Consider the following 20076-nt stretch of genomic DNA (forward strand, 5'->3'; position numbering starts at 1 on the left):
AAATAAATTAGTTATATTACAGCAATACATACTTTCTCTTATTAAAATAACCGCACCGTAACTGCGATTGCACTTGCGGTAAATAGACTAATCCTAAAATATGTAGGCGTAATACCTACTCAATAAAACTTGTATTTCAATTGCTTTTATTAGCAAGTCTAATGGTGTGAATTTGTGTATTTGTCGCCGCATTATAGGAACCACGATTCCAACTCTATGAAATCTCAATAATGCAAGTGGTATATCTTGTAGCTTTCGTGCTCACTGTCGGACAAAACGTCGCTTTCCGATTCGCTGATATACTCGTTCCAAATTGTGGGCTTCTGCTTTCTGGACCACAGGCTTGGAATAAACATATGCTAAGGAAACGTTTTATTTAATTATCGAAAAACCAAGTTGCAAAAGCTTTGGTACTTATTCTTCCGACAATTGCCATAACATCAAAGAAGCGTCATTGCCGCCTACTGTGATCACGTTCCTATCGTTGAATAGAAATCGTGCACAGGCGATGGTACCACTGTAGACTTTTTCTTCATGGTATTCGGCCTTAGAACTCAAGCAAGGGTACCTGCAATTAGTTCACTCATAGAACTATTACGGTTCTAATATGTCAGAAACACCAAGAAGTTGCTGTAAGTGAACTGTCCTGAGGTACGTAGGAACACGGCTTCCTTCAGTAGATACAAGATGTTCGTTTTTAGAGCTCAATATTGGGGATCTCAGTTAAATTACATTATTATCAGTTAAATTGGGTCAATTTGACTTTTTCAAATTTTGGAACGGTATATTCTTGAATTTTAAATTGCTTAACTTTGTCTTTATTTAACCGTCCTCGACTCTTTTACAATTCTCAAGCTTGAGCTCCAGAAGCGGATAAATTGTGTATTATGGGAAAATTAATAATTTGGTGGTGAAAGGTTGGAAAAAACGTGGGAACATGACCTTATAGTAAGATTATTGCATTCTTTCACAGGACCCAAATAACTTTTTTCCACTGTTCTTTTGTACCATGACTGATTCTGAAACGTATGCTTTACTAGTATGTAGTAAGTAATATTTACCTCAGAAGTCTCAAATATCCATCAGTGTCTCCCGTAACCAGCAAGTCATGTGCAGCAGACCTACAGGCAGTACTAATCAGGGAAGTCATGGGATAATAGCGATTGTTCCAGATGCCTGAAACACACATTTTCATTAAACAAGCAAATATAGAAAGGTTTCTTTCTTCAAAGGATCTTCACCTGCCACCATAAAGCCAACGGTGCAGCTATGCGTGTACCATTTAACATCTCTCATGGCTATGGGGCTTTTTTCCGGCGTCAGGGTTTTAACATCCCCTGGGAAAAAAGTTGCAAAAATATTTGAATATTTATCAGAGGTTATGGGCTTACAGAATAATAAATCGTAATCAACTGTTACGGTTTGAAGGTAGTTGCTATCGGAGCTCCAATCCATTTGCACCAATGGTTGAGAACCTCGTATTTTGTTGGCTTTTTTATAAGAATATCCATCTCGGCTAACTTTAAATATATATATGCTTCCATTTTGGGAAGCTATGGATATGGTTTCCCCACCTGAGAATGGAAAAAACGGGAATTTCACACTTTATTGATAGGATCACCTAACAAAACAAAGAAGGATGCCTGTTTACTTATCGATAAAACTTTGACCAACGAAAGATCATTAACAAAATACATTGAACGTTTTTGTAGCCTATGGCTCATGTTAAAGGAACACCCTGTATGTAAAATCACTTTTCACTTACTGGGGTTAAACGCAACACAATTCAGTGGAGATCCACAGACTCGAATTGTATTTACGAGTTGTCCAGACTCTGAATTTAGTATCAGTAAATGCCCTTCGGTACTACCTGCAACTAGGACGATCCCAAAAGGATGGAAACTTAATGCCACGCATTCAAAAGAAACCTGGAAAGAGAAACGTGGGATGAAAAGACATTTTATCTCAAAGATATTTCACCTACTAGGAGTTATTATACAGGGTCATCCAATGAAAACCTGATCCCCTTTAATCTTGAAAAATAAGTTCTTGAAAATTCCCAAAGTACGCCAAAACAGTCTTTACAGGGGAGGAGTTTTTATATAAAAATCGACGTGTTCCGGTTTTGGCCGCATATGTTCGACATCTTAGTTATATGGACTGTTCCATCCAAAACTTCCACACTGTATATTACGCGTTGAAAAGTATATAAAGTGTTACCTGAGTAACATCTGATAGGTAACCCTAAGACGTAATATTATTGGGAGTCCGAAAACATATTTCCTAATTTAAGCGACTTCGAACCTCCAACGATTCTCAAATATTTCGTTATGTTAAATTGGACACCCTGTACACATGTATCTTACCTGTGTGGTCCATACTAATTTGTTCTTCTTCCATAGAGCGATATACTTGTCATGTCCTGCGGTAGCAAAAATCTCATCATCAGGATGAACTGCTAAGCCCCAAAGTTGCCTTCCATGTCCGAATACTATCTGGAAGTCCATGCATAGTGAGATATCGCATTCTTATTCAGATAAATTTGAAGAATGTTTATCGGAAAGAGAACAGCAAATAAATTCATCCTTTTTACGAAGGATTTGCCCAAGTTTCGATCGCAATTTCCTCTTTACTTCTTTCTTCAGTTCTGCAAAGAACTTCTGTTCTTATAGGTATAGCCCAAGACCTGCCTATTCGCTGGTATTCCAGGCTATCAATGTATCATCTATCTGGACATACCCTTAGAGGAGGATTATGTTGATGAAGGCTGAAATTGCGGTCAAAATGTCTGAAATTCTTTCGTAAAAGAAAGAGCTTTGTTTATTGTCCTCTATCCGGTAACATCCTTCAAGACTATCTGGAAAACGACTTAAATAGTACTTTTTTTAGTAATAAAGCTCTTCTGAGAATAAAATGAGTAAAAAATGGATCTGATACTATACCAACTAGACATTAAAGGTCTTCCCTTGCCAAAAATGTTGCAGTCCTAAATGCACTTAGTTTCTTCACAAACTGATTCTAAGTAGGTAATTATTTTCCCTTCAGAGGCACATACCTGATTAAATCTTCGTTGTAAAGAACCTTCCAAAATATTGTTTTTGACTGTTCCAATATAAATATTGCCGTCATTTCTACCAGGACGTTGTGGATATATTGACCTGACCCCTCCAAAGGCGTCTGGTAACTACATGGAGAAGACAAAATCCATAAACACTAATCGAGTTGTTCTGCATCTACAGAATATCACAGTGACAATGATAAATCGTAAATTATTAATGGCCGAACCGTTTGAATAAATTCTGCGAAATATGGCATTTTTGTTATTTTTTTCAATTACCCACTCAATTTCCATCTTCAGAGAATCTCGCCAGTATTTGGAAATTTCCCAACAAATTTTTATGTAATTCTATTTGGGACACCCTGTGTCGGTCCTAATATAACAGGTGGATTTACAATAGATTTATTCACCTTTGTGTCAGTAATCTTTTTATAGTTTTGTAGGGAATCCCATGCAGCAATTTTTCTATCCTTTTCTCCCCCGGACAGGAGCGTTCCTTCGGGGAGCATTATCAAAGCACCGACTCCCTTATTATGGGCTTCATATTCCATTCTAACAAAATAGGCCCCATCAGCGTCAACGCTGAAAAAATTTATCCATTTAACATATATTACCACAAATTGAGGAAAATATTGCGGTATTAAATTTTCTTCCTCAACGAGTAAGTCTGTCATTAGCACAATGTATGGTATTTACGTAGACATAGATTTAGAGTACCATAGATACAGAGTGTTTGTGATTGCGATTGTGAAAGCCATTGAGTTATTGGTACGAAAATGAATATTTGGAATACATCTCTAGATTAGGTTGTCGTAAGAAGAAAATTCCCAAATAAATGACCTCACCTGTAAACTGTTACAAACCCATCACTATCTCCAGTAATAACATCTCCATCTTGTTCAAACTGCAGAGACGTAATCAGGGTACGAGAAGGCTGGAATAAAATATCAAATTATAATAACTTATTGCAACTACGAAAATTCTTTTTTTCTATTACCGTGCATAATCGATATCTTCCCTCACGCTCCTTCCGTGTGAAAACTAATATTTTCCAGCGCTCGCGTTGTACTCTTTTTGTAGGTATAAATTTTGTCTCCTTTTTTTATTTCCCGGATTTATCTTTCATATACGAGCATAGATGCATAAGTAAACTAGTTGTGGTTTTAATTTTCGTATGGAAAATACCATGAGAATAAAAACAGTTTGTTCTGTAGTCTTTATGGGTATTTAAATTGTTTTCGATAAAAAAAAGGGTTTCTATTTGTTTGCTTTAGTAGGAAAAATATTCTTCCAAACTCATGCGAGACGAATCACTTTCCGGACTGGTTGGAAAAATAACTACTTCCTACAAGCGTGCGGTAAAGTTGTTTCACCACATGCATTTTCGAGCTTAAAATAGCGTTTTACCTCACGCAAATTGCAATATGAAATAGTCAGATGCAAGAGCCTCCGGTGATTGATCACCCATTGATACACAATAAAATAAAAATGATCCATCTCTTACGGCTCGCCAATACCACGATTCTATTCTGCTTTCGTATTTTTGTGAAGAATTATGTCGAAGCATAAATAATACTCACAACAAATGATTTCTTACCGATTTCAAGATATCTGTCCTTTCGAAAAACCCATCTTTTCTCCTATTCCAGAACGTGAGATGGCCTTTCCCGTGAGTAATTATTAAACTGTCGTCTAGAGGATGAAATACTGCTCCACTAATCTCTTCTTGAAGCGTCTACAAAATTTATTACTTTAAAAAAGAATCGAGAGTGTCCCTTCTTGAGGTGATATTCCTAATTCCTGCAAGTAATATAAATCTGAATTTAGTTCGGTTAAAAGTTTACTAATGTGAACCAAATTGAATTTATAGCTAAAAAAGCGGTTCTCTGACCTAAAGTAACCTGAAGTGACCTAATGAACTTAAATTGAAATCCGCAATTTTTCGAGTTTTTAAAATATTCGCATTTCAAATCGGGAGAACCTGCACCTACTATAAAAATTTCTTACCGCCACTTTCCCCAACAAATGACCCCACTGCCACTGCCACACTGATAGAATACTCTCTCGTCCCCCATCTACTCCAAGAACATAACTTCCACCATTCTGTAATATTAAATATTGGCAAGCAACTTATCAAGTTATATCAGTTCTACTTGCGAGTTAACATGCGGACAAATTGGCTTGAATGAGAAAATTGAAAAAAGTTCCCCTTTCAAGATTATTGAAAGTCGCGTGTTGGAATATTCTCAGCGAATCAAGGTAAAATATGCACAGCACAAATGCATGGAATTATTGTAATTTACCAAATAAGAAAACGCCACTGCCACCACTCCAACATCAAATTCGCCCATTCCAAAAACGTATAAAGTCTGCAAGGTCTGTGTGCTCCAAATGCGGATATGAGCTTGGCTCTTACGGTTACGCCCGGCTCTTTGACCTGAAGCAACCATCTCTCTCGACGGATGCAAATCCATACTGATGAGAAAAATACCGTTTCTAATATCCAATAAATCGTAAAATGGCACGTAAATAAATAGTTAAATATACGTTTTTGATGAAAAATAGAAATTTGAGGATTATGACGCAAACGCGTTAATGATAATTTTTTCCAAAAAAATATTAGAAATCTCTCTCTCAAAAACAGTCGAAATATGCGCATATGACAGTTTTAATCAATTACCAAACTTTTAATTATTGTTCACTTCGGGACTGGCGGAAAGTGTACGAAATTGTCGTCATCCATTTTAATTACACAAATTATCGCTCGTCTTATCCACAACCCTGTACACACTGTTAGAAGATATCTTTTTCTTCGAATTATTTCTTTCCGCGTTTTCTACCCGTTCATGCAACTCTGCCACTATATTAACTTCAGTAGTAAAACCTCAAACTTCATATAATTCCACAGATAAAAATGACACGGATCTAGATCTGGTGATCTCGCAGACCATGTTATAGGTTCATTGCGACCCATCTACCTGTTAGAAAATTGGTTATTTAAAAAGTCCCGTACTTTTTTTTGCTTTCTTTCATACGCGCATATTTCGGTTATTTTTGACTTTTCGAATAAAGTTACCTAAAGATTTTGCTTAGTGTTTTAGGTCTATGTCGTTATAAAAGGAAAAGTCCTACTTAAGATTCACCCCGTACATAGGATATGCCACTAAGGATATAAAATGCGATCGATTACGGAAAATTGTAAATAGGAGCAATTTGAAAAATTAATCGTATATTAACGACAAAAGAAGTCATTCAAATTGAAATAGTTGCTGCATTGTAAGAAAAACTATTTTTTTAAGAATACTTACCATTGTATGTCTTCGGTATGACCAGTGTAATGTCTTTGAGTCTCCTCGTCCCGATCAAACATTATGGCTACAGCCGCAACATAATATAGGAGCTCGCCTGTAGGAAGAACCCACAAGTTCCTACGGGAGTCTGTTCCTCGATAACCATACCTATTTAATTAGTCAAGGACCACATATGATGATGAGAAGAAAATGCTTATTATTAGGTATAAAGGATACACCCACTCCAATAAAAGCTTTTTGTCTGGTGGGGAGTTATCTATGGGAGCATGGTGGCTGGGAGGGTAGAAGGTTCTCCTCAGACCTTTAATGCTTATTCTTATTGGTTCTTCCTTCAGAGATTCCATTACAGAATAATCTGCAAGTTATTTTAGAAACATTTTCTTACATACATGTAGGAAAAAAAATGAAAAAATTATTAAATCTTCTAGGCACCATACAGGATACATAGGTGTACATGTATAGAGTTTTCAAAATAATGATGGTTAGCACAAGGGTCTCGTAAACAGGAAGAGATATAGGTTGGTTGAATTAGGAAAAATCCGCTCAATTTGAAGATGTATAAAAACGTATCTATGACTCACAATAGAATTAGGATTTCTAGTGTTAAAAACTTTTGTTATTCTTGCGCATCTTCCTTGCTCCCCATAAATAAAAATAATTTCATTTTTTTGCTGAATTGCGTATATTATTTTTAAAATTACTCACAATAACACATGAATTATCGCAATAAATTTTAACTGATTTGAATACCTATTAACATTGACCAGTACCACAGGTAAGTAAATAACATTTTCCATGCAAGATAATATCAAAATTCATCGAAACGGCAATCCACTGCAAACAAATATAAACAATAAAAAAATTCAAATTCTACATAAATGTTTCTTTTCGAGGAACGAGGAAATTTATTATATTGATAAACATTTACTTGAGTAATTAATGCATCTTTTCTTTTAATGGCAAATTGATTTATTACAACAATTTTCTAATCCTAGGACCCCTCCTTAGCCCCTCCTAGGAATGTTTGAACAAAAAAATCTTAGTTTTAACGCTATCAAAACACCAATAGAAAAAATGATTTTAAAATTATCAAATATTCCTAACTTGATAGCGCAATAGTCGAATGTAACAAATGAGGTACCAAAAGGTAGAGAATGAAAAACTCTTTCAAATGATGTATCACTTAAGCTCCGTAACTATAATATTTAAGATATTTAAGAGAGAATTCTACATAAAAATTGTTCTCCCTTCATAACAAAAAAAAACGTGGTCCGGGGACTTTTTAAAATTCTATACCATTTCGAGTTAATAGAGGTAGGAAGTTTTAAAATTCATGCTTACACTTTCGAGTTTTTAACATCATGTTTAATACTTTCGAAGATATACGAAAGAAAGAGAATGTTCAATTTTTCGTTTTTACTTAATAAATCTAAAATGAAAATGAAAAAAAAACAAATTAGACACTTTTTGTGAGGAATTGTGAAGAAAATTTCACCTAATTTACGCTTTACTCACCACTTGCTCGAACTATCTCACTTTCCGGAGCGTATATTGTCCTTGGTCGGCTTTTACTTCTAGACCTTCTATGTTTACTAATGTCTTCTACTATGGCACTTTGAGTAACTCGTGATCGGCCTCTTCGAATAGGAGAAACCAAAACTGCAGGGTTGGCACCACCACCCATCGGACTATTTCCTATTACAACCAAGCAGTTAGTTGTCTTCTTCTATTTTTTATAAATATTTCATACCCAAGTAGAATGTATCCATATCAGCAAATTCATGTCTGAGTTGAGAGAAACTTCTCACTTCCTGTCCGGTAACCGTGAACATTCTCCTGGCATTAGACATTTTTAAAACTTGTCCAAGGTCTTCCAACACTTCTTCAAATGGTTGGGTTGTGCGGAGGTTTAGCAATACTCTACACTGAAAATATCATGAAATTGTATTTTTTTACTTAATTTTTGTAATCTGGCTAACCTGAACAGTATGGTCGGCATTATTTATAATTCGAATCACTCTTCCTGAAGGCGATTTAGAGGAACCACTGCCGGGGGTGGAATCTTCGTTTTCCACTAGGGAGGCTTTTCGGCTGGTAACTTTACTCCAGCCTTGGCCTCCAGGATTAGAATTCCAAGGTCCATTTTTCTTCCCATAACTTGCTGGCTGGGTGGTAAATTAACCATAAGCAAAATTAACAAATTGATTTGACAAAAATAGAGCTGTTTAAAAAAAAATGATTACATTTTTCTTATCAAATTGACATTATACCTGGGGAACTTAAAGAGATTAATTAATGTATTGAGGTCAGTTGGACCAGAAGTTACATACATATTCAAGAATGACATTCGAAAAGTACCCAAACAGGAAGTCCACCGTAAATTGATTTTAGCCTTGTTTCAAAGTTCTTGATTTCTAGAAAAATTTTAAAAGTCGAAAAAAATGTTGACTCATACTTGAATTATCAGCAGTTGCAATGAATTAATAAAATTAATCTTTATTAGGGCTTAAGGGCGATGCTACGGGGGTGGAATCTATATAACAAATATTTTAAATATCTCGACGATCTCTTAGTTCAGGTAAGAACACATCTACTAAGGGACATCATTTTCATTCAGAAATCAAATTATGAAGGTGGCTACTTTTGAAATCGGGGCATTGTCATTTTCTTCGGGAATATCGCGAAAACAATTTCGTTTTGATCTCTTGGGCTCATGCGAAGAAAGTATTGTAATATTAAATCGAACTTGCGTCTAAAAATCTGTGTAGTAATTTCTTGCGTGAAACCAAATAGAAAAATATCAAACATAAACAGACCGAACAGTGTGAAATCTGAATTAAATCGATAGTTTTTATTTAAAAAAAATTATTTTCTCAAGCTTTTCACCCTGAATTCCGTTGGGAAAAAAAATATAAACAATTTTAAAACAAACATTTGCTTACCATTCTTGGAACGCTAACCACGGCGAAAGGAGTCTCTTCATCCAAGTCGATATCCAACATTGGCAACAATTTTTTTTAAATTCACTAATCTGCTCCTACCAGTATATTTATACTGGAACTCGAAATGTTGCTTAACCGATTTTCAACCGCATATATGCAGCGAAGCCCACCACATTGCTTGGAACAATGTAGGGCAATAACTTTAATTCAAGGAGTTGTGCTAATCTCTGCGTTATGGAGGGGATCTCAGGGTCAAAAATATGAATGATCGTGAAGAGTCGGCACGAAACCTTACTTGATTGCATGATTGTCGGCCTCTGACATTGGCGTGAAAGTAACATTAGTATTCATATTTTCTTCCCGCTTTTGTATTGACAAACTAATATTAGCAATCTTTTTCTAATGTTCACTTAAAGGCAGGAATGAGTTCGGACACAAGAAACTCCTTACTACGTATGAATTTAGGTTTTATGCGGAAATAATATTATAATCACGAAAATTTAGACCGATTAAGGACATGAATTTTGCAATAAGTAGTAAAAAAATATTTCCTCGTTGTTTGTATTCGGGCGTTTTTTAACTGATGGCGAAAGGTTTAAGGACGTATTAATTGAACAAAAATAGGTCAGTTCTTTCGTTTCCGAGATACAAGAGGCTACAATTCATTATTATATATATTTTTTTTCATTATGAAACACGAAGATTTCAAAAGTGAGCACAGAAGGACTTTCTTAAGAACTGATAAGTCAGTGATGCATTACAAAAAAATATGTCTCAAGTCTTTTTCTGTCTTCATCTGTCCTTTCTCAATTTCTTTCCCTCCTCATTTTTATGTACTTAAGTTCGTTGTGCTTTGTGGGATATTTTAATTTCTTCCTCTATTAGTTGTTTGCTTCTTTGCCCAATTTTTCTGTAACCAAATTATCTCTTCGCCTTTTAAATTTCCAAGCAGCAATATATTTATTCAATTCATCGTCATTATTTTTTTCCTCCTTCCCAGGGATGTTGTTCGCATTGTTGACTTCTTAAGTCCTCTTTCCAATAAATTTTTCTCCGATTTAACTAGGCCCAGCCGATCAGATTTCACACCAAAATTCTTCAACTCATTCTCGTATTCTTCTTCAAAAAGATTGAGCCAGATGAACTAATATGCTGTCCATGTCCTCCGCTGAAACGAACGTGTCCAACGAAGAAGAATTCCATTGAGATAATGTGCGCCTCCCTCTCCTTCACTATTCTCATGTGTATTACTCAATATACTGCAGTTATGTCCCCGAGTTTAAAATAAATATGTCGTGCCGAAATAGCGTTTAAATCACGACTCGTTATCCCCAAACCCCTCTGTATACTAGAGGTCATACACGTACCCACATTCAGTAAGCCAAGAGAGTAAAACGGAAAGTATTTAAATGAGCCTTAAAGGGCCTCAATACATTGAATAAAAAAAAAACAAAGCCCTACTTAATGGCCCTATATTTTTGGGTCAAGGGAGGCACTAATTTACGAACCAAGCCTATTTTAGTTAATATTAAAATCAAGAACTTTTCTCCCAAGATTCTTGTCCTACTTATGCAAACAAGGACTAATACACGCGGCCGTTTGCCATGTGAATTCGTTCTTAGTAATAACGATAAGAAATCTCGGCCAGTCACGATATGTTTGGGTCAATTTTTGTATAGCGCCTAGATGCTCTACATAATTTAGTTATAATTGAAAACAGGCTAAAGTGCAATAAAATTCAACACCTTAAAACAGTATTTTTAAAATTCTAATCAAAGGAAAAGGGAACGACGCGAGTAATAATGGCAAGCACTTACTACTTAATTAAAGCAGTAATTCTGAAGGACACAGTGGTAATGAGAAAGGTCTTACATTTTCTAACTAGACAGTTTAAATGTATTTAATGAGAAATTTATATTGTTGTTATTGTTATCTCTTATTTCTAAAACCAAAGTTTCTATAAATTAAAACAGACCAATTTAGCTTAATATCAGATAAAACGTCCTAATGTTGAATGCCATAAAAAAAAATTCTATTTTCCTATTATTTTGCTCAGTTTTTCATTAAGAAAAGTATATGAATAACTAAAGCTTTAATTTAAAAATGTCACTAAAAAAATCCTCAAAATACAAGAGGAGGTGCGTGAGGTGGGGGGAGGTAGAGCTTTTTTTTCGTCGCCACTATATAATACAGAGATTTTTTCGTGAGTTTCAAAGTTCTCTCGGAGGTAGCAACCTGACGTAATTAATTGGTCGCTTTGATATCTAGGCCTAGTTTATCCAAAAAATTGCGTAATATCTTTTGGGATTTTGTGATGTCATCCATGTACGCGTCATAAAGGGTGATCGCCATTTAAAAAAGAAAAAAAAAAACTCAAATAGGCGTTGAAATATCCGAGGAATTTCTTAGATTAATTCATTTATTACCGGCCGTCAGTCAGACGTTTCATGGTAAATAGTAAAAGACTTAATCAACGTCCTCCGTTTACCGTTCACCGCTTACTGCATGGTTTTTTTAATGATGACCCATTCTAAGATGTGTAATACTAACGTCCACATCGATCGATCTATGATATTTAACAGAAATATTTAAATCATTCTCATGTTAGTTGATCACATCATCTCTCGTGAAAAGATATTTTTCACCTCAACAAAATTGTTTAACCATAAAAGAATATTGCCCTTGGAATTCAATATACTTACTAACGTAAAAAATAGATGATATCACACATTGTTATAAAAAAAAATTGTATCATCGTCGTTTTAATGGGCCGCCATAAATCTGAAGTATTTACTTATGAGAAATCGACTAAATCTTACCTTAAAAATTTTATATGAAGAGACAACATACGAAGCACCATCCTCCAGTTCATCCAGGGAATATTTCCTATCGCCATCCATAGAAAAAATATACCTAAATATAAAAATTATCATTACTTATAAATAAAACATCGGATATAAAACAAATTGATTGCGACATAAGATATATATATATATATAACTTAACGGAATTAACGGACTAGTGTTTTTTTTTTGAAAATTTTTACTTTAACGCTTTTTGATGGATTATTTAAAATTCTGGTGGGAAAGTATAACCCTTTTATCTATATGTCAAATCATTTGGTAATTTTTGGCCCTTCAAATATGGAAAATGTGGACTTTAAGATACCAAAATTTTTTAAAACTCTTGAAGATAGGTATAAGACTCTTAGAAATTGTTTAAAATAACATATAGAATATACAGAGGTGAAAAGCTTAAAGGTGATTTCCAGCCATCCTGTATATTTCTCTATGATCTTCTACAGTATTAATCAGTATTAACAATTATGCAGAATTCATTCCAAGTTAGATGTTCTCACTGTCTATGTATTTTAGTAGGATGCAGATTAGTGTAGGTATAGCTATATCAGTAAGTATATGACTATTACCTAAAGGGATTTCTTCTGATTTTCGGTAACAAAGAACTAGTCTACCATAGTTTACCTCCATGAAATATATTTTTTCTTATGTGATTTTATTCCTCGAAAACGAATGCCAAACCACCTTTATCTGCATAATATGTCTATTGATTTAAGAGGGAGTGTTACACATCATGATTAATATGATAAAAGGCTAAAATTCCATTCAATCTCCTAATACGTTCGATTAGTAACATCAATATGATTTTATACTTTGGGAGGGACAATATACTATATCTTCAATACTTTAACCTTATGCTAATATTTTACACTTACGATATGAGAAATGACTTTCGTCATGCGTAAGAAAATTATTTACCATGAAGATATTTTCCATGAAAACGAGGAATACTCTGTTATGAATACGAAAATATCACATCAGTAGATTTACCAGGACTTTTATATATTGGCCTGGAGGCAGTGCTTAAAAAAGTTCTAAACACCTACAATACGCATACCCACCTTGCTCCCCTTGGCAAGTCCATCCGAAGAGAAAGCTTATCCAAAAGTGATTCCATGTTGACAATATCTCTTCCTGGTTTGAAGCGAAATTCGATCCCTGGATAATACATGTCGCCATTTTTGTAGAAAATTACTTTGCGTGCTCTCCAGTAACCGATATTTGAGTACCTACGAAAGCCCACCCAAATTAACAGAAGTCTGAAACTTTATGAGACTATTATTTCTAATCTATTTAGTTTATCGTAAACCGAAAGCTAATCACATTTCCAAATCTAATTCATTAATAGGTCAGACCAGTAATAATAGAAACACAAACTATAACCCTATAGCGAAATTTGGCAATTGAAATACCCGGTTAGTTGAGTAAACTTTCCTTTTTTAACGTGCGATAGAACCACTATACGGTATAATTTGTTGTTGTATGACCTTGCTTTCTCCAAAATTGATCCCAACCACTTTTTGAGTCATCATGCGATTTGAGAAGATTAAATTCTGTTACGCCTCATGCCAGATCTGCGTTTAGTTAACTGAAGCACCCTAAAAACTGCTTTCGATCCTGTAAGACCTCGTCAGTTCGGGACATCCCAAGTTAATTAAGCGCAAGCAGAAATTGGCAAATTCGACGGCAAGTATGTTGGGCGTGCAGGAAAATATTTTACCCGCGCCATCTGCCGTAAACTGGTGAAATGGATTAGAACCAATCTTTGGGGTGCTCCTGTTAATTGAACGCAGAGCTGGAATGAGGTTTAAAGTTGCAATGGGCCTTAATCATTCTCAGATATTTCCTACGTTTATTTGCATTCTTTTTCGTTACTATCCGATTTGATTTGTTAATCCCGTAATTTCAGATCTTTATTTGGGATTATTACCCCCACCCTTATCGTGCTGGTACAATGCGCGGCTTCACTTTCCCCGGGTCGAAAAAGACGCGATAAAGTTTAAACAGTGGCTGAAAATAATGCACAATTTCTCCTTTAAAAAATAAATTAACAGAGAAATATATTTTAAAAAGCGGATTTCTGCTAAATATTTTCTCGAGAGTGCAATCTGAGTTGGTTAAAAGAGAAGAAGATCGTGATGCGGAAGAGGTGTATTGATGCTGTTCCTGTTCTGCATGATCCGAAGATTACGAATTTTATAACAGAATAATTACAATCGCAATAAAAATTAGTATCAATCGTTAAATAAGTTTAACTACTAGGAGTTGTTGTACAAGTTAAGATGATTTATTAATTACAATGAACTATATTTTTATTAATATTTTATAGCCGGCCACGCAAGGGAAGAATTAAAGTAACAAATTGAGTGAAAATCATATTATAGCGAGTATCTCCTATGATTACCTCAATAATAACTATAATTGAGGGTCTTTAAACCGTCTTCCTCAGGTAGCTCCGCCCACTTTCGTAACATCCCGGACATACTTTTAAAGGAACTGTTTTTTTTTAAATTTCAACTCGAGAAATGTTCACTTAAATTTGCACTGTATCAAAGATCAGACAGAACACTGGAGTTTCCAGTTGAAAACGTAAATTATAGATGAAAGTAATAAAAAAAATTTATTGCTTTGAAATTGGTGGAGGCGTCGGAATTTTTGTAAACTTTCCCTTACTATTAAGAAATGGCACTTGAATAGGTGCCCATACAGTGAGATTGCGCATTCAGTTCTATAGGGTTAGACTGTGAAAAAAGTAAACTACCTGCTTGTCGTTATTTCACCACGACTTTTAGGGCGTAAAGTGGCGTTCTGCATAGATGTGGCATCGCTGGCATTGTCTGCCATTAGTGAACTAGGTGGTCTCGAGTTGGCTCCTTGACGCCAGTAACCACTTATATTGCTAACAATCTGAATTTCATCCTCTTCTTCGGAGAATTCTTCTAGAAACATATCAAAACCTCCGATTTGCAAATAAAACTAATTAGATAAAAAATGAACTTAAACTACTTCAAGTACCTAATTAATTTTTAAAGCTTGTGTGCTCAAGTAAACGGTAACAATTTGAGTATATTTGAGAACTAGAAATGTGACAATCGGATTGAAATTTCAGAATGTTAACGTGCATTTATAGTTCGTTTCTTTAGCCCAGAACTTCATAATAATACAGGATGTTTCAAAAAAGCGAATAGAACATGAAGATTGGGAGCAAAACGCGAAGTCAATTAAATGGAAAAAAACTTGCGCATTTTAGAGCCCAACAAGATTGTGTATCAAAATTAGAACAATTCCGGTTTTTTTCCGGAAATTTAAAAAAATTGCTCAGCTTCCAACGTCTTAATTTCTTCTGTAACACATGAATCACTAGTTGAACATGCGTCGGATCAAATGGGACATTTAGTTTCGTCAAAAAATTGTTTTATTATCAACATTAACCTTAATAGTGTTATTTGGAATTGATTTAAATAAATTTAGGAACACTTTTTGAATATGATTCAGAACTGTTCAAAAGCGTTTTCGTATTAATTGATTATATGAATCAGGGAAATTTTTTGCGCCCTTAGAAGTAAATTATCCACTTCAGTCTCTCTTCAGAGGGTGTAAAATTGCTATTTGAATGTCACCTTGAAGTGATATGTAGATCTGTTAGAATTTAAATATACACGAGGAGCATAAAAAATAGAAATTTGAAAAACATAGCTGTATTTTTTAAGATCTTCGCAAGTTTTTTTGACTCCGTCGATTAATTAGCGTAAATCTATGTACCAAGTTTCATAGCTTTAATTAAATGGGGTAAAAATTTAACATGTAAAATCCTATACTGTACGTTAAACGTGTGTTAAAAAAACTGTTTTGAATCTTTTTTTTAATTTAAAAAAAAATTCTATGAAGCGTTAAACTTCAATGGATCATAAGCCGATGTGGGAAGAGAATTTTTTAATATAAAATGTGGATGAATGATAGCTATAAGAGATCTTTGTTCAGCATTAACTATCGGTGGGATTGGCTTATTTCCAGAGGAAAGAATGGGCATTCTTTTATCCAACTAAGTAACATTTTCAACTTACGTTACCCGCCACATTAATTTGTCCCCACAACAAGCCATAAATCAGGTATTAACAATTAAAGAACTTGGAATTTTTTATTTATTCTCCTGGCAAGATACGCGTATATCGAGGATACAAAGTAGAAGTCGCGATATTTTAACATTTCTTAACAAAATCTACTCAATATCAGTTGCTTTCGACTGTGGTCAAGTCTTCCACAAATTCCATGCGAACCTTACATAAGACTTGCGTATCTACTTTAAGCGTTGGCCACATGACGTGTGGTCAATAAATGTGATTAAGTGCCGATAATTTTCGCAAATTAGGCCATTGCTCTGTAATACTAGTCAATTACAAGAAATTATTCCAAACTTACCCTCTTTGTCTTGGACGTCGCCTGCAGGAGCCGGCGCCAAACTAAGCGCATTAGTATTTTTCTCGTTACGTACTACGTTGGAAAGACCTTCAGGGTCGCCACTTAAAATAACACTCTCTTGTGGATGGACGTTATTTTCTTGTGTTAATTCCACGTTCTGCCGCATAGAGCTGCTGCCGATGCGAGAGGGAGCCACAGACTACGGAACGTTTCAAATTTTGAATCGATATGTTCGTTTTTCATAAATCACATTAACCCCAATATGAGAATATTCAAATTTTGACTAATAGACCAGTTGTGGACCTGGAAGGTTATTTTCGACGAAACGAAAAAAAAATTAACCTCTTGACAAAGTTATCAGGGCGTTGATTTATCTGACCTAAGGGATTTTAGGGATAAGAGATCGAAATATTCAGGAGAACTTTGCCTATGAGAAATATCAAAAAACTAATCAAAGGGGTGCCCCTTTTGCATCGTCGGTGCGGAAATTTTGGCAAAGTTGTCTAACTTCGATTTTGCGACACTTAGAGTGAAATTACCAAGGTGCTGGTAAGTTAAAATGGAGCCCTGGACGAAAGACAAGCGCTTAGTCCCAAGTTAACAGAAACTTTATACTTCTCTTAAACTTGCCAGAACTTCATTAATTTGGCCCTTAGTGCCAAGCTAACAATTTCAGACTGTTGGTGGTTTAGTTGCAAAAATATACAAGGTGTCTCTAAATATAGTGCCAGTAATTCAACCACGTATGCTAGGTTTCAAAATATGACGGGAAGTTAAAATAAATATATATCGAAAGCTGCTTCGAGAGTACGAAATTTGGTTCCTGAGGATGGTCTATTATTAATATTTTCGAAACATTTCGAGATAAATGAATGAAATTTTGTACTTTATTATAACTTTTTGTGCTCTTTCTGAATCTCTATAAAGAAATTATCACATTTTTCCAGGAGCGGGTAATACAAGGAGATAGTGGTTAAAAGGTACTCAAACTTTTTTGTACTTAACTTTATGGACGATTTTATAGGAAAAATATTAAATTTCAAATTTTTTACATAAAAAGGGTACTCTCATTGAAAGTTGAAATCTCCAAGTATTTTCGAGAAAATTGAAATTTAACAAATCAATGGATACTATGTTTTATTAAATAAACGTCATTAAAATCCTTTTTTATTCATTTTGTTTAACAATAATTATAATTAAACACTGTTCCTGACGACGACAAACCGTCAAACTATTAATAAATGCTGTCATGTTCGGAAATGTCAAAAAGATTTTTTTGTTTTATTTCAAGGCCAACTGAATTTTAAATTTGATGTTTATTTAATAAAACATAGTGTCCAACGATTTGTTAGATCTCAAATTTCTCAAAAACTGTTGAAGATTTGGTTTTTCAACAAAAGTACCTTTTTATGTAAAAACCTTCGAATTTATTATTTTTTCTATAAAATCATCCATAAAGTTTAGTACAAAAGAATTTGGGGACTTTTTAAGCAGTACTCTTCTGTATTACCCGCTCCTAGAAAAATGCGGCAATTTTTTTCTAAAGGTTCAAAAGAGCACCAAAAAATATTTTAAAAAGTACAAAATTTCATTAATTTACCTCCAAACGTTTAAAAAATATTAATAAAAAACCATTCCCAGGAACCAACCTTCCACACCCTGTATATTGAAAACGAAACAGCTTACGATATATATTTATGTGAAATTTTTGTCATGTTTTGACACTCACAATAAATAGTTGAATTTGTGGTACTTTGTTCAGAGACACCTTGTATATTTGGCGGTGGCTAAGAAATTAAAAAATCGTAAACTTACCATTTTTTATTCGGACGTAGTGCTGCTTTCTTTGTTTAAGGAAGGAGTAATAACTTAAAAACTCATACAGCCTCATTTACACTAATCCGGCTTAATTTCAATCAACGTATTCCCGCAATCGTGATAAGAGGTCGTTAACCGCAATAGAGAAAGTTGCACTTCTTATGAATTCTTCCTAAAAACTGGCAATAACTAGATATCATTAAACGTTAAACATGCGCTTCGTGCTGGTGCAAGTACAAGTAAAAATGCTTCTACGCTACTTCACATCTTTTCTCTTAATAGTTATTGCTAATGCTGTGCGTGTTTGGAACTCTAACACCATTAAAACTTGTTGCTCTAAAAACTGCGAGTATTGACTCCAAGCAGGGTGGCTTTATAGTTTGGGAATTTTCGATTGGTCAGAAAATCCTTGACCAATGGGCTCGGCTATGGTTGGCCTCCTTTCTAAGAAAGTCGTGATTCACATTGGCGTAGCGAATTTCTTTAATGTCAGTAATAAAATCTTCGCTTTTGGATAATTTATCGCTAACGGAGAAACATTAATGTAAAATTAATAATATACGGAGAAATAACTACAACTGCATAAAATACTTATATCTAAAATGCTGGAGAAAATGTTGTAAAAATTAAGATAAAAGAGATTTCTTCACCTTCCAATTACAACGTAGCCGTCTCCAGAGGGTTCCGTTATGAAATGAAATGAGAAACTTGTGCGCATGACTGTACTTTTCCCGCATGAAACACCGTGTATATTTTCTCATAACGGGATAATTTTTAGAATCCCGATTTCAAAAATATACATCGCAATCTGGAAAATCATAAAATTTTTAATTCGTTGTTTCTTCGAACAAACGTTCTTTGTTTTAGGGCAACTTCATGGCAAAATAATGCGTGATTTTCGATTTCATCTTGTGGTCGTGCCCAAAAAAAGTTGATAAAAATTCATCAAAATTGATACAAAATCTAAAAAATATTTAAATATTTATGATTGAAATTCTGTACACTTTTTTATGTGTATTAGAAAAATAAAAATTACCTTTTTCCCAAACTTTACAGCCAGAACTCAATTTTAAGATAATGCTTAATTTTGATATATGCTAAAAACGTTTTCTCCTCTTATAGTCATAATGGTAGTAATAATTAATTCTGTTAGGACCCCATGCAGCTCGACTACCTAGTTTGCATAATCCCAAGTTCCTATCATCCGTAGCTCGAAAAGCGTGTTACCTTGAGTCATATTCTAACTTTTCTATTACAGACACCGTTGGCTCGTCGCCATCAGAAAATCACGAGTCTTCATTGCAACGTAATATATAAGGCGTTTATACAGGGTGCCGCAAAAACAAAACTCTACATGAGAATCAGGTGATAAAGGGTAAAAATATAGAGCGATTCAGCTGAACTTCCTTATACGAAAGTTGTTTGTTTTCATTCTACAGGGTGTTAAATTATATTTTTTTTAATTCCGCAAATTGGAAACAATCTTCATAGTTTTTGATGTGCGGACTTCAAATTCGTCCTAAGAGAGTTTTTGGGCCCGACAAATTCATTTAAAATATGTGTTTTAAGCTGGCTAATAGGTAACGCGACCTGAGCCTCGCGAACTTTAAAAAAATCACCCTAACTTTTTAATCAGTGTCGGTAACTACAATATTTTTACGAAATTCTTG

At 34.5% G+C, this 20076-nt stretch overlaps 1 protein-coding gene across 2 annotated transcripts; it reads right to left on the reverse strand.

The window, feature by feature from the left end:
• Position 1: 1 nt before the first annotated feature.
• Positions 2 to 18730, reverse strand: DCX-EMAP (Doublecortin-domain-containing echinoderm-microtubule-associated protein). 2 transcript variants are annotated; one of them, XM_066391614.1, is made up of 23 exons: positions 18404 to 18730; positions 16589 to 16787; positions 14931 to 15108; positions 13231 to 13398; positions 12131 to 12224; positions 8349 to 8534; positions 8120 to 8294; positions 7885 to 8064; positions 6586 to 6724; positions 6367 to 6516; positions 5362 to 5533; positions 5066 to 5161; positions 4656 to 4793; positions 3904 to 3992; positions 3469 to 3640; positions 3056 to 3184; positions 2367 to 2495; positions 1766 to 1928; positions 1392 to 1574; positions 1242 to 1337; positions 1062 to 1176; positions 415 to 568; positions 2 to 359 (listed from the first exon to the last, which is right to left on the reverse strand). In XM_066391614.1, the coding sequence occupies exons 1-22, from the start codon at positions 18404 to 18406 to the stop codon at positions 415 to 417; spliced, it is 3108 nt and encodes a 1035-aa protein (XP_066247711.1). In that variant the 5' UTR covers positions 18407 to 18730; the 3' UTR covers positions 2 to 359. The 2 variants fall into 2 exon arrangements, with proteins under 2 accessions (XP_066247711.1, XP_066247712.1); XM_066391615.1 differs by lacking the exons at positions 12131 to 12224; positions 13231 to 13398; positions 14931 to 15108; positions 16589 to 16787; positions 18404 to 18730 and adding an exon at positions 9312 to 9515.
• Between the last annotated feature and the right edge of the window lie 1346 nt (positions 18731 to 20076).

Source organism: Euwallacea similis, chromosome 7 (assembly GCF_039881205.1).
Source record: "Euwallacea similis isolate ESF13 chromosome 7, ESF131.1, whole genome shotgun sequence".
NCBI classification, from domain to species: Eukaryota; Metazoa; Arthropoda; class Insecta; order Coleoptera; family Curculionidae; genus Euwallacea; species Euwallacea similis.